Below are 14,222 nucleotides of genomic sequence, written 5' to 3'. Positions count from 1 at the left end.
TGGCCTGGCCTGAGCGTACGGTCACGAAGGAGACCATTAGCTGCTTAAGGTCCGCCACTGTAGAAAGGTAAAGAAAACGGTCTTTTTCCCAATGACCTTTTGAGATTTTCATCTATGAATGTCTGCTTTGTGCTCTCCCGTAATGAATTCTGAAGACATTTCTTTTAAGATGGGCAGCATGACCTCTCCTTCGAGAACAGGCTTGTGTTTGTGGGACTTGCCATTATCCCCAATTTTGATTCTCCACCTCTTGGGCCATAGCACAAATGGAACGCTCTCCCACTGCCCCACTGAAGGTTGCACAGGTTTTCATAAGAATAGGACACAGTCGGTCCTGTCAGCTGCCTGGGCCCCCATGCTCTTTGTGGCATCCTTCTGGAAAGGAGCCCATGTATATCAGCCGTCATACATCTCTTATCCACCACCCTGATCAAATGATGTCAGGGTGATGATAATTAATTGCCGTGGCTACCATTTATACTTCCCTTGTAACTAGGTAACCTCACTGCAAATCAGGCATTAGCAAACCCATTTGCAGGTTAGGAAAATGAGGCTTAGCAAAGTCAAGTGTCTTGCTTTAAGTGACTTGCCTAGTAAATGGCAGATCAGGATGGTGTGAACCCAGGAATTTTGGACCCTTGATCCTAGGCTCTTTCCACAATGCCTGTATCCCTCAAGTTGATATCTTCAACCTCTCTATAGACTAATGAATTTAATGTGTTTACTACTGTGATGAATAAAAATGGATATTTAAAAAATATCATTTAAACCTCTTATTGGTTTAAATTGCCTTGTATCTGTTTCGTGAGGACTTCTAAATAAGCAGTGAAAAGAGCTTACATTTGAATATTTTAAGAATCAAAGGTATAGTCATGGTCATTATGATAAATCTGTTTCTACAGTTGCAAGACAATTTCCCAACTGATTCAGGAATCTTTTCTACAATACCTCTGATGTCAAACTTCTACTAAATTCATCCAGAGACGGAGAGCTCGCTACCTCTCTTAGCAGCCCATTCTGTGGTTGGGCATTTCTGATCATTAGACGGTTCTCTTTTATTAAGTGGAAACACATGAAATTGCCATTTCTTGTAGGTCAAAATGGTCAAATATAAGCAATTTCTTAAGTTCAACCTACAAGTTGAGGCCAAGTCTGCTCTTTGTTCCGTTCACTCGTTTGCCTCAGCTCTGCCCTCAGAGTAAGACCCTGCAAGGTGTGCCTTGCCCTTGACCAAGGCCCTTCAAACATTCAAAGGCACAGTTGAATTATAAGAATTCAATTATAAGTTGCCTTATAATTCTCTTTTCTCATCTAATTCTTCTTGTTTTCACCTATTGCTCCTGAGTCCATGATTCCTAGATTCTCTATCACCCTGTGGCCTGGAGGTACTGTAGCTAAGTCAAAGGTCAAAGAGCATATATTCACTCATTCAACAAATGTTTGTCAGCATCTGGCACTCTTCCAGGGACTGAAGATACGGTAATACCTCTGAGGCATTTACAACCTACTGGGAAAGATGGACAGAAAAGAAACAATAATACAATATAGTGCCACATACTATATTATAGTGCTGGAGCGTGATTAGAGCTCTGAAGAAAGCTTATGCAGGGTAAGGGGACAGAGAGCACAGGAGAAAGGTGGGGTGGGCAGAGCTCTTATTAAAAAAGGGAGGTAAGGGAAGTTCTAAGTTCTTGAATTGAACCCCAAATAAATGTGTGGCCCATCATGTTTAAGTAAAGCAATGTAAATATCCATTATTTTTGGTGACCAGAGTTTCTCCAAAAATAGAATGATTAAGTAAATATTTCTCTAAACCTATGATTTAGATTGGAGATGCAGCACCTTCTAGTGCCCACCCAAGACCATGCTTCATGTATGCCCAAGAAATACAATAGTGTAACAAAATGATCATCTGGTTTTCTGATGTAACCAAACGTATCACAATGCATCTGTCCTTTAAAATGGTTAGAGAATATTTCCTAGAAATTGAAATTGATATCCATGGAATTATGAAAAATGGGTACCCAGGTGACTTTCCACAGCACAAATATGTTTCTCCTATAACACTGCTTATGACTAAGCCCTGTTGGAATGATTGGAATTACTATTTAAGTCAATTTCATTTAAATCAAATTCATTTCTGTTTTCCTCCTAGTATATAAAGTTGAATGTATTTTTAAATAAAGACCACTCCCTTTCCCCCTATCGGTGGCAAGACCCTCCTGGTTTTGGTGTATGTCTTCCTTTCCTTGGCTGGTTCTTATCTCTTCTCTCCTCTCCTGCTTCAGTTCCTGGCTGACAGCCCTGCCTGAACATAGCTGAGCAAAGGATTGTTAGGTGGCTGCCCAAGGCTGCACGGGTGCCCTGCTGGCAACTCAGGGAAAGTCAGCCACTTCTCAGCACTTCCCAGCGCCTCTGTCACTGTTGCTGGACTCGGTGTTCCAGTGAAAGAAAGGAATCAGGCAGCCTTCTGCTAGCCTGATGAGTCAACCCGTAGCAGTGGCCATTGGCAGTGGAAATTTCCTGGAGTGGAACCAGGACCCGCTGGGTTTTCAGCGTCATGATACAGTGTTCCCTCTTCTTGCCCTTCAAACTTGCTCAGGGTAGACCCCCCTCCCAGGGGTCCACATCAAATGTTTGCCCAAATCACACAAAGGTAACTGTCACCCCCGTCTCTTCTGTTGAAGAAGTATGCACATAGATTGAAAGTTGTAACAGAAGAACGTCTTGGTTTGGGGGTTTTGTGATTTTAGATGGGTATTTCATGAGAGAGAAATACAATCTGTCATGTTAGGCGTGTTCTGGAGGCTCCTGTCCTGTCAGAGGTGAAGCAGCTTCTGTGGAGTCAGGAGGGGCTCCTCCCAGAGCTATGGGTTGCATTGTCCCCCGTCACTTAATTCTGAGCACAGCTGGGACACTTCCATATCAACAACAGTGACAGTAATACACACTTACTGCGTATTTACTGTGTGCCAGGCGCTGGCCTAAATCCTAAGGCTGCACTGACTTAACTCTCACTCTTGTTATCCTGTTACAGATGAACAAACCCAGCACAGAGATGTCAAGTAATTGTCCACTGTCACCCAGCTGGCCGCATGGGGTACCGTGTTGTGTACACTTGGCAAGGGCATCCCTCAGATTTCTTTTCTTGACGGAAGTAGTTGCCGAGAATGTTGGTGTCACCCTCTGGGCTTGTCTTTGAGGCTACTTGGAGGGTCCACTTTCCTCTCAATATCCTCTAAGACAGCTGTCATTCTAGAAGCAGATAACATGGCCCATTTGTAATTGATCTTTTAAAATGGGTAATAAACTCACCAATCATGTAAATAATGTTATTATGACTATATGTTATTATTTATTAGATAACACAGAAAGAGACTGAAGCATAAATTTGATTTTTGTGTGTGAATTTTATTTATTAGAACTTTCTCTTTGCTTTGTTAAGTTTAGCCAAGAGTTATTTATACCAACCCAATCTAATAATGTTACAAATCTAATCAAGCTTCACATTTTCCTAAGCAACCACCACCCCCATATGATTCCCAGCAATTCCCATACTGATTTGAGCATCATCCACTGTTATCATCATTTTAACTCTTTTGTGAATTATCCTTTGTAGGATCTTCTGAAGACAACTTTGGATTTCCACAAGCTGGGAAAGCTTGAGTTTAGTGGCATCAGAGGGAATGCCCTGAGTCAACAGGCCCAGCAAATGTACAACGAGTTTCAAGAGATGTACAGAATCTTCCTGGAGTCTTCCTATGACTGCTTGGACCCCCAAAGCATGGTAGGCCTTAGAAGGGCTGACTTGCAAGCTCTGTCTCTCTCAGATGCCTGCAGCCTGTGGGGTCTGGGTATTTACTTGCATTTTCCTTATAATTTCCTTTGGCTCTGTGGTCCCAGTAGTTTTATCAAGAGACGCCACTCCTAATTATTCTTTATATCAAGTGAAAGACCAGGGAGGGCCCTCCAACTACTGACTTCTCCAGACTGATGATATTTAGGGTTTCAGAGACACCAACATGGGTATGGGATGATGGTGGAGGCTGTGGCCGCCCTGCAGCTTCCAAACCTTAAGCTTTGAGCAAGGATGGCTGTGTGAAGGCTGGGCACCCCTGGGCAGAATTTGATTGGTGGCTTGGGGAGGGGTAGGTGAAGCAGTAGCCTCGTTTTTCTGATCTGACCTTGGTTCCCAGGGGAGTACTCAGAATGAGGAAAGGGCCAGAGATGCATTTTCCAAGACTGAGACACAAGAGCCCATGTCTCACTTGTGGCCCAGGAAAGCTGAGACTTGTGAGTCCAAGCCCACAGGAGACAGAAAGAAGAAAAAGGCCCAGCACAGAAACAGGGGATGGAATTCCCTGAGAAGGGAATAGCCGAGTTACTGGGGAAGGAATTTTCAGAGTACATAAGGGGAAAGGAGAAAGAAATTAGAGCAGGAACCTGCTCTGAACACCTTCAGACATGTCGGGAGATCTTAGTTGGCCCAACCCAGGGAGATATGACTGCTTAAAAATTTCATTCACCAAAAATAGGAAAAAAAAGATGGACTACAAAGCAAGATACATACCGTGTGTTTGTTACTGTATGATAACACAAAACAAAACAAAACCCTATGCGCAGGAAACACTACAATGTTAATGTGGCTGGGTTTCGGAAGCAGGACAGTGCTATTTTTCTACTTTTCTTTGTGTTTTCATAAGAATGTGCATGTGTAAAGCAATAATGACAAATAATTCCATAAATTAAAGACTTGAGTTAACAAATTTTTTTTGAAAATTGCTACATTTTAAGAAGGAGAACACACTTTGAGTGCCAGATAAAACATAATAATTGGGACATAAACTAAAAGAATTTATCATTTATCTGAAATTTAAATTTAACTGGGTGTCCTATATTTTTGTTTGCTAAATTTGGCAATCTTAGGAACAATGGTTAGCTGCTGTGTTAACCAATTAAAGTGTACTTAGAAGAAATAATGTGTTAGTTTAATTAGCTTACTTTCTTCCTAATGGCTAGATTAGTTTGGTTACACTGAAAAAATAGGATTTTGACTTGGGGAGGAAGGAAAATAGGTGGTAATGATGGAATAGCCCCATTGCTGGAGCTGTCACTGCTGAGGTGGCTTTCAGTGGTGGCATGAACTGGCACTGTTGGTGAGAGGGAAGGGGCTTCAGGAGGTGGAAGAGGGACCACAGAGAGGGAGGTGGCAGGATGCCAACCTTGCTGTTGACTCACTCTACCATTTTGCCTAGGGTGTCTAGGAAAAAAATGCTGCAACAATAGGGTAACTTTGTATATGGATAAAAACTAAGTCAGCCAAGGTGAATTTTGGAGAATTAAAATAAATCCTTGGTATGACCGATTCAAGTACAAAGATTAGCAGTAAAGAGCACAGGGCAACTGGCTTTCAGAAAATCATGTTTTTCTTAAGTCTATGTGATGTCTCTTCAGGAATTTGAAAATGATGTCTCTGAATTTAACCAGAAAGTAGGAGATCTTGACCGAAGACTGGGGACTGTCTTTATTCAAGCCTTTGATGATGCGCCTGGTTTGGAGCATGCCTTTAAGGTTTGTACGAGTAGGAGTCAGCCCTGTGCTCGGTTCTCCCCTCACCCTCATCAGAGGAGGGAAGGACAGTCTTCCAACTGTTTGGGTCCTGCAGATATTAATTGTTCTTATTCGTCTAGTAGAGAGGCATTGTGAGTGTCCTAGGGCAAGGGGGTGTGCAGAACAGGGCTTCTCAGGTTGATTCGTAACGCTTTTCTGAAAACATGACGATGGAAAAATACTTTTCAAAAGAGTTTTTTCTCAAATGCTCTCCTTGGGCCTAATCAGTAGGATACTCATTAAAAGTGAAGAAGTCTACTGTGGTCACCATTCTGAAACCATGCCTCTGCAGTATCATGGCTGTTTAGCCATTGCTGATGGGTTGATTCAACCAGCTACCAGGTAATTGGTTATAGGACTCAAGTATAAGTAACTAGAATAAGAAGACTTGTACCTTTGCACTATATTGCCCAGATCAGATGGTACGAGAATGTGGAAGAGAAGGTTTAAGATAATGAGTAGATAGGGGCTGGCCCCGTGGCCGAGTGGTTAAGTTCGCGCGCTCCGCTGCAGGCGGCCCAGTGTTTCGTTGGTTCGGATCCTGGGCGCGGACATGGCACTGCTCATCAAACCACGCTGAGGCAGCGTCCCACATGCCACAACTAGAAGAACCCACAACGAAGAATACACAACTATGTACCGGGGGGCTTTGGGGAGAAAAAGGAAAAAATAAAATCTTTAAAAAAAAAAAAAAAAAAAAGATAATGAGTAGATAAATGGCTACACAACTGAGAATTCAGAGTGTTGAGACATGAAGACTTAGAAGAATGTGATAGCTTTTCTATAAACTATGAAGAGATTTATTCTGTAAAGCCTTAAGGATTAAAACCAGGACTGATCAGTGGAAGTTATAAGGAGGCAGATTTTGGCTCAATAGAAGAAAGAGATTTCTGTCAAAGCTAGTTAAAGATGGAGTGCACTTCTTGAGAAGTAACAGTTAAGTTTCCAGTCACTGAAAAAGTCCAAACATAGACTGGATGGCTGGTGGGCCAATTGTAGAAGAAGCTTAAATGCAGGATGAGTGCATCTATGCTATTCTAGAATACTGAGTAACCCATATTGCCAGGCTTCATTAGCCACTGAATCATTGAAAAAAAAATATGTACCTTTATCATCTTTAATAAATACCTGCCGTTCCGTAACTCACATAGGAAGACTATAGGATTTCCTTCTCGAAGCATTTGAACTAATTCCCAAAATTAGTTCCAGAATTACTTCTCTCTGAAACTTTTTTCTTGCTCCCATTCTCGAATTTTAGCCTTCTAAATTCTCCTCAACATGGAATGCACTTAGCTTCTTTTTTTCTTTTCCTCCTTCACCCCTCTTCTTTGCTTTAGGTCTGTTTTATGTAGATTAGCTTAACCTTTCTGACATGTTTAGCTTTCTCTTTGTTTTACCCTTTATCTGGATTCTTAGAACACAAGAAGATCTGGTAGGTAATTCAGTAGACAGGAGTCCTTCTCCTTTAGAATCAAAGGAGAGAAAGACAGACTATGAATATCCGCCTATTAATAATTATTGATACAATTGCACAATAACAATTTTTTCACCCTTTTACATTGGTAGACATATGAAAGAAAAGTCAAGAAATAAGATTTATGTGTCCTTGGAAAGGTTGAATCTGTGACTTTTTCCTCTTCTTTCTCTGCCTCCTCCACAGTTGCTAGACGTAGCAGGAAACCTCCTTGAAAGACCACTGGTAGCGCAAGATGCATCTGATAAATACCTGGTGCTCATCCAAATGTTCAACCAAGATCTGGATACAGTGAGGATAATCTACAGTCAGCGTGTCCAAGAGGAGGCAGAGCTTGGTAGGCTTGTTGCCAGGGGGTTTGGATGGGGAGTTCTGTTACTAAGGGTGCAACTTATTCCTCTTGTGTTTGTTAAATGTCCACTGTGGGTTTATGACATTCCCCAAGAAAAGCAAGCACAACCTTCTTGCTTGAAATTCCAGGCCATCTTGGGTGATTGTTGAATTCGCTGAAATGTGCAATTCCCTGTATCGGGGGGCTGAGATTGGCAGGCTGTCCCAGAGCAGTGAAGTCTTGACTGTGTCTGGTCAATTGAGACCTCAGCATAATGTATGAGTTGACCCTTGATCGATGTTGCCATGCTGATTAATCTTCAACACACCTCAATTCCACACTAGATTTTTACATGCCTGAGAAAAGCTTCTGATCCCTTCTAATGCCATGGCAACCAGGCTTCTAGAGGGAGGAAGCTGCAGGAGCCTGACAAAGGGTGGTACCATGCCGAAGCGTGATGTCTCCGTTTTTGTTGCAATTCTTCGATGCCCTGTCTTATATGTTTGAAAGTCAAACACAAGTTCAATTCAGCTTTATAAACACATTTTGAGTCCTTGCTATTTGCAGGACACATTTGTGGAACTGTATGCAGAGGCAGGCCAGCGTGAGGGATACAGTAATTAGTACTAAAATGTGGTTCTTCAAGGAATACGCCAGGTATGAAGGACAGAGTTAACAATAACACATGGCAGAGTACAAGTAGTGCTTGCCTTGAGTTATGAAGAATGGTAACAAAACAAGATGAATTGGGCTGGGAGATTCGAGGGTGAGTTGTGGAGAAGGTGGCCTTGAGCTGAGCCTTGAAAGGTGGGAGGACTGACAGCCAGGGAAAAGAGGCAAAGACAGGAGAATATGTGGACCAGTTGACCTGCCCGTAGCAGAATAAGGTGTATAGGGGGAGATCAGGTCAGCCGTGGAGTTCGGGGCCAGATTGTGAAGTGCTCTGAGTACATACTAAGGAATCTGGAATTCACTATTCAGGCACTGGGAAATTTTTGAGGGTTTTTAAGTAACAGAGTAGCAGGACCATTATGTCTATAAACAGGTCTCATAGTGAGGTCACTGAGAATTGCTTCCACTTAGGAAGTCATGGCCAGAAAATCTGTTGGCCTCAGCTCTATGTGGGACCATCCTCATGACTTCTTCCAGTCAGATACAGAGTTTGAAACCTCAGATAGCTTCAGAGGCCATATTAGTTCACTCCATAAGAAATTATTGCAACCTTAGTGGCTAAAATAACACTCATCTTTTAGCTGACAGGTCTGTAGGTCAGAAGCCCAGCTGGGCGTGCCTGGCTCTCAGAGTACCACCGGGCTGAAATCAAGGTGTCAGCTGGGCTGGGTGCGCATCTGGAGGCTCTAGGGGAAAAATCCACTTCCAAGCTCATTTCTGTTGGTAGAATACAGGTCCTTGTAACCGTAGGACTGAGTTCTCCATTTCCTTGTTGTCTGCCAGCTGGGAGACACTCAGCAACTAGAAGCCCCTCCTGTTTCTTGCCATGTGGCAGGGCTGTGTAGCTGCCTCCATCTTCAAGCCAGTAACGGCACATTGAATCCTTCTCACGCTTCAGAGCCCTGACTTCCCCTTCTGCCACCAACCAGATAAAACTCTGCTTTTAAAAGGCTCATCTGATTAAGGCAGGCCCACCCAGGATCATCTCCCTTTTGCCATATAACATAACATTATCCTGGGAGCGATATCTCATCATATTTACAGTTTCCACCTACACTTAAAGAGGAGAGGATTATGCAAGGTTGAGGGTCATTAAGTGTCATCTTAGAATTTTGCCTACCATGGAGGCCACGCAGAAAATGGTGGTAACAGATCTGGGCTGAGCGTAAGACATTAGGGAGTGGTGGGGTCCATGGTAAACTAAAATAAGAGACCACTATTCAGCTCTAGTTGCTAGTTAGAAGTGGCAGCTGATTGTTGCCAGGTGTCACAATTTTCCCAAAGAAGGTAGAAACTGAGATTTAAAAAAAAAAGTGAAATCTCATAATTGTTAAATCTTGACAACTAAGTATAAGCAAACAAACCCACTGTAGGGACCAAAGTAAGAATATCCAAGCTGTGCTAACTCTGGTCGAGTGCTTCATAATGCACATGGCCTGTCTCATTCCTAATCTTCCTGAATTCTCACAGAAACCCTGGAAGTGAAGCAGGAAAGATATTATTCCCATTTTATGGGTGAAAAGACTGAGGCCTGGAAGATTAAGTTGTCTGTTTAAGACAGAGTTTCTCAAGCCTGACCATACAATTGGAATCATCTCGAGAGCTGTTTAATAATACAGATGACTGGGCCCCATCCAGACCAGTTAAATCAGAATGGCTTGGGCAGAGCCCAGGCATCAGTAGTTTTTAAAGAGCCTCAGGTGATGCAGACATGGAGCCAGGTAGAAAGTCACCGATGTGAAGTCAGAAAGCCAGTGAGTGGGAGGGCTGGGCTGGGAACCCCTGTCCTCTGACCCTGTTTGCTGTTCTCCCTGAGGCCACTCTTCCTTACTCCTGAGCAGAACACGGTGACCTCCAGGAACGCCCATCTCTCTGTGAGCACAGGGTGACTTTAGCGTGTGGAAATAGATGCGGCAAAAGTGGGACAGGTGGTGGGAGGTGTTCCTGAGCAGAGCGGGGCTGGGAGGCCAGAGTCTCCCTTCATTCTGGCTGTGTGTGTCCCCAGGCTTCTCCTCGGTGCACAAGAACATGCCAGCTGTGGCCGGGGGTCTCCGCTGGGCGCAGGAGCTGAGGCAGCGCATCCAGGGTCCCTTCAACAACTTCAGACGCATGACACATCCGTGAGTATCTTATTGCTAAAAGACATGTTCCTTTAGGTTTCTGCTCTGGCTCTGGATTTTGAATCTTGTAGAAATACAACTGGCTTACCTGAGGCATGAAAATCATCTTCATTTCTTTCCATTTCTGGCAATTGACCAACGTCTTAGCCCATTTGGACTGCTATAACAGAGTACCATAGACTGGGTGGCTTAGAAACATCAGAAATTAATTTCTCACGGTCCTGGAGGCTGGGAAGTCCAAGAAGAAGGTGCCGACAGATTTGGTGTCTGGTGAGAGCGCACTTCCTGGTTCATAGACGGCCGTCTTCTCACTGTGTCCTCACATGGCAGAGGGGTGAGGGAGCTCTGTGGAGCCTCTTCTTATAAGGCACTAATCCATTGATGAGCGCTCCACCCTCATCACCTAATCACCTGCCAAAGACCTCACCTCCTAGTACCATCCATTGGGGGTTACGATTTAACACATGAATTTTACGTTCGTATGGGTCACAAACATTCAGTCCATAGCAACCTCATCCCTATTGGCCAAGCAGTAATGAGACTGATATATTTGGTGCTAAATGAGGCTTAATGGACAACAGGCTGACTCCTTTTGCTACATGAGATTCACTTCCGGAGGAAAGTGAGTCAGGATTTTCACGCTCTGTGGAGGTCTTCCACACACCTCCTGACAGTGTCTCTTTACGAGGCTGCTGGGAAACAGTGGAGCCTGGTGTTTCCTAAAGCATGGTGTAAGCACCTTGTGAATTATTATACCCTGGGTCCTTGTTAAAATGCAGATTCCCAGGCCCCACCCCTCACCTACTGAACCCCACTCTCAGGGCTGGGTGGGGCCTGGGAATCTGCTTCCTCAGCAAGCTCCCCCTGCGATTCTGGTGGTGACCAGATTTGGAAACCATTGTCCTACCGTACAGCTGAGGCTGGAAGCCAAGCTGTCGAGAGCATCTAGGCTGCTACAAGTGAGAGAAGAGCTGTTTGTGATGTCCTGTTCCGGATGCTGCCTGGGGAAGGGCAGTCTTCCCCAACCACTCTTTCTGAAGACTCAATCTTGTTGAAAGCACCTGCTGGGGCAAACACAACAGAAACAAAGGAATTGGGGTCTGGACATTGGCATCAAAGGTTGTTTGGCGCAAGGAAGGGCTTTAGAGACCCTCTGGCCCAGGTGGCAAGACAAGGGTTTCAGAGGCCGGGGAGATGATGCGAGACAGCCAGGATGGGGTCTGAAGGGGGCCACCACCACTCCATTCAGTGTTGCCAAGCAGAAAAGCAGGCTCACGGTGAGCAGTCTCCTGACTGTTGGAGAGAAGCTGAAAATCTGGATTTGTGCATGAAACACTCACCTTTAAAATTAGCAAGCGTTCCACTTTTTCTCAAACTCTGCACGGACCAGACAAACATGCCTGTAGTTCAGGTCCACCCAGTGGGTGGTCCGTTCATAGCCTCTGCTCTGCCTGAGGGAGCTCTTTGTTTTGCAGATGAAGAAACTGAGGCAAATAGAAATGAGATGACATGTCTGAAGTCCCAGAGAGAGCCAAGGAAAGAACTGGAATAAGCGTCTGCGTCTCAGGGCTCCTAGCCCAGAGCTCTTTCTGGGCAGCCCCCAGCTTAGCCAGGAGTACAGCTGAGCCCTCGTCTTCTCAAATATGCTCCCAAGGCAGGAGGGAGAAGATATGTGAACAGGAGGGGAGGGGTGGCAGGGCTGCTTCTAGAAATGTGGACTGCAGTAGCTGTCCTAGGTCCGGTTCCCTACGGGAAGCCCCTGAGATATGTGTGCAGGATTTATAGGGGTGCTCTTGGGAAGAGCACCTGTGAGAGAATGGGGGGATGGGATTGGGCAGGAGACTGAGCTGCGGTATAGTTCCGATGGAGGCCTCAGCGCATCCAGCCCATCCAATGGTTCTTCAGGGTTGCTCTGCCTTTGTGCCCTGACATCAGCTGGCCATTGGATGTGGGCTTTCCAGGGGTGCATGTGACCTTGGACAAGGCAGCTCTCTTTGGCTGAGGCTGTTCCCAAGGAGGAAGGCAGCCATGATTCAGCACTCCTGGTCTGGTGGGGGGAGGTTGGGGATGGGGTTGGGGGTGGTCAGAGTGCCAGGTACCCAGAGGGGATCTGAATGCCACACCACCACTATACTCCCATGAAAATTCCCATTTGTCTTAAAAATGAATTCATGTTTGTACTGTACTCTATAATATATATGTGTTGGATTAAAAATGTCTTAGATTCTGCACCAGGAAGTGAAGTAGAATCTACAGGGAGTTTCACGGCGCTTGTTCCTATGACTTCTCAAACCTTCTAGGCGACTGCCACAGGCCCCAGTGTGAGAAGTTGCTCTCTCCTCTAGCCTCATTCTTTTCCAGATACAAAACTGAGATCTGGGGTTATGAGGCTTGTGAGGGGAGGGCTGGGCGTGAGCCACCCACCTGGTCTGAAGCCCTTTCCACTTCTCCTTGCTGCCTCGCAGACGCATCTGCTCATTCACCACAAAAGGGAACTAAGCAACTGGAAAAAATGCCAGAAAATCCAGTGCTTTCTCTGCAGGCATGAGGGCTTACAGTGAAAGCTCAGGGGATCTTATGAAAAAACACCTGTGTTGGTTTAAAGAGCAAATGGGTTTTAAAGAATCTTTACTATAAGCCGCCTCATTTTGCTAGCAGAATAAATAAAAACAGACCCTCCAACACAGTTAGTGTGAAAGTTCCTGAAAATTACAAATACTTCCCCAATTTTCCCAGAGGCTGGACTCTCGTTTAGTGATGCAAAGGAGTGTCAGAACCTGGGGAGCGGGTGTGGGTAAGCTTGCCTGAGCCAGACTCTGCTCACATTCCTCTGCGGTCCTCAGCATTCCGGTGGAAGGCTCCGAGTGTGTCTGTGTATGTGAGCACAGGTGTGCATATGCATGTGTGCGTCTATGTGCATCGTATGTGCGCATGTTTGGGGGTGTCAGAGATGAGAGGGAGCCTCGTGTAAACGGGCCAGCAAATAATGAGTAGCAGAGTTTCTCATCACACGTCCCAGACGGATGTCAGAGAAGGGGAAATATAAAGATATGTTTCATGTATGCAACAGTGTTTATATACATGTGTGTGCGTGGTATATATATATATATACATAAACATTGTTGTATACATACATAAATCATTGTTATATACATATGTACATGCGTATATAATGTTATATATATAAAACATTGACAGTTTTTTTCTTAAATACAGAAAACTACAACACCTAGACTTTTTCTTTCATGTCTCGTTTTCCCTTTTATTCAGGTGCTTGAAGGACTTCATTCACCTGTGCATGATGGGCTCAGCTAGGATAAGGGGGTTGGTGTAGCTATAGGGGGAAAGATTCTGCCGTCCCTGTCACCTGAGGGGCTGCCTGCATTTCAGGAAGTGCAGCCGCCCTCTAGTGGCCCGCAGAGAATGTTCAGAAGAAGAAGAAAGGCTCATTTAGGGGCATTTGGAAACTAGCCCAGGAAGCTGTTCAATCGCTTCTTCTTTGTATCCTGCAGTTTGTTCCTCAGATCATTGTTTTGACTTCTCCTAATTCAATGTCATTTCTTCTCTCTTTTGTATGGTAGCTGCATGGAGTCTGCCGAAGGAAGGCGAATGATACAAAAATATGAAGATACACTCTCGTTGCTGGAAAAGTAAGCAGCTTCTGGGACAGTATTGTTCTGCAGGTGGCATAGCCCCAGGATGCTTTTTGCAGTTCCGAGTTTGTGCAGATTCCTCAGTGGCTATGAAATGTCACTTTGTATTTTATGTTATAGCCACGACATCTGTGAGTGCAGTGCTTCTGGGGTGCAAACACAGGGTCTCTGGGGAAAAGAGCTCTATTCTAGAAACAGACAGTTTTCCAGTGTAGTTTTGCTGGGAATATGAAGTCAGCAGAGCTAGATGTCGGGCGCTCCTTGTGGCACTCCGAGATCAGTGTCACAGCAAATTGCAGCAGCTGCTCACTAAGCAGAAAGCAACAGTTCGTGCTGCACAAAACACAGCAAGTTTTAAAAAT

The 14,222-nt window shown here is 44.7% G+C and overlaps 1 protein-coding gene across 1 annotated transcript in view; it reads left to right on the top strand.

Annotated features, from left to right (window-relative positions):
* DNAH9 (dynein axonemal heavy chain 9) overlaps window positions 1-14,222 on the top strand; it is a 326,432-nt gene that overhangs the window by 23,977 nt on the left and 288,233 nt on the right. The window contains exons 7-11 of the mRNA XM_070482321.1: window positions 3,620-3,787; window positions 5,455-5,571; window positions 7,271-7,421; window positions 10,093-10,207; window positions 13,789-13,857. Coding sequence (XP_070338422.1) covers window positions 3,620-3,787; window positions 5,455-5,571; window positions 7,271-7,421; window positions 10,093-10,207; window positions 13,789-13,857 — 620 coding nt within the window. The remainder of the gene's footprint in view (window positions 1-3,619; window positions 3,788-5,454; window positions 5,572-7,270; window positions 7,422-10,092; window positions 10,208-13,788; window positions 13,858-14,222) is intronic.

This window comes from Equus asinus, chromosome 13 (assembly GCF_041296235.1).
Source record: "Equus asinus isolate D_3611 breed Donkey chromosome 13, EquAss-T2T_v2, whole genome shotgun sequence".
NCBI lineage: Eukaryota > Metazoa > Chordata > Mammalia > Perissodactyla > Equidae > Equus > Equus asinus.
Note: the sequence above shows the minus strand (reverse complement) of the source record. Positions and strands in the feature narration are given on the sequence as shown.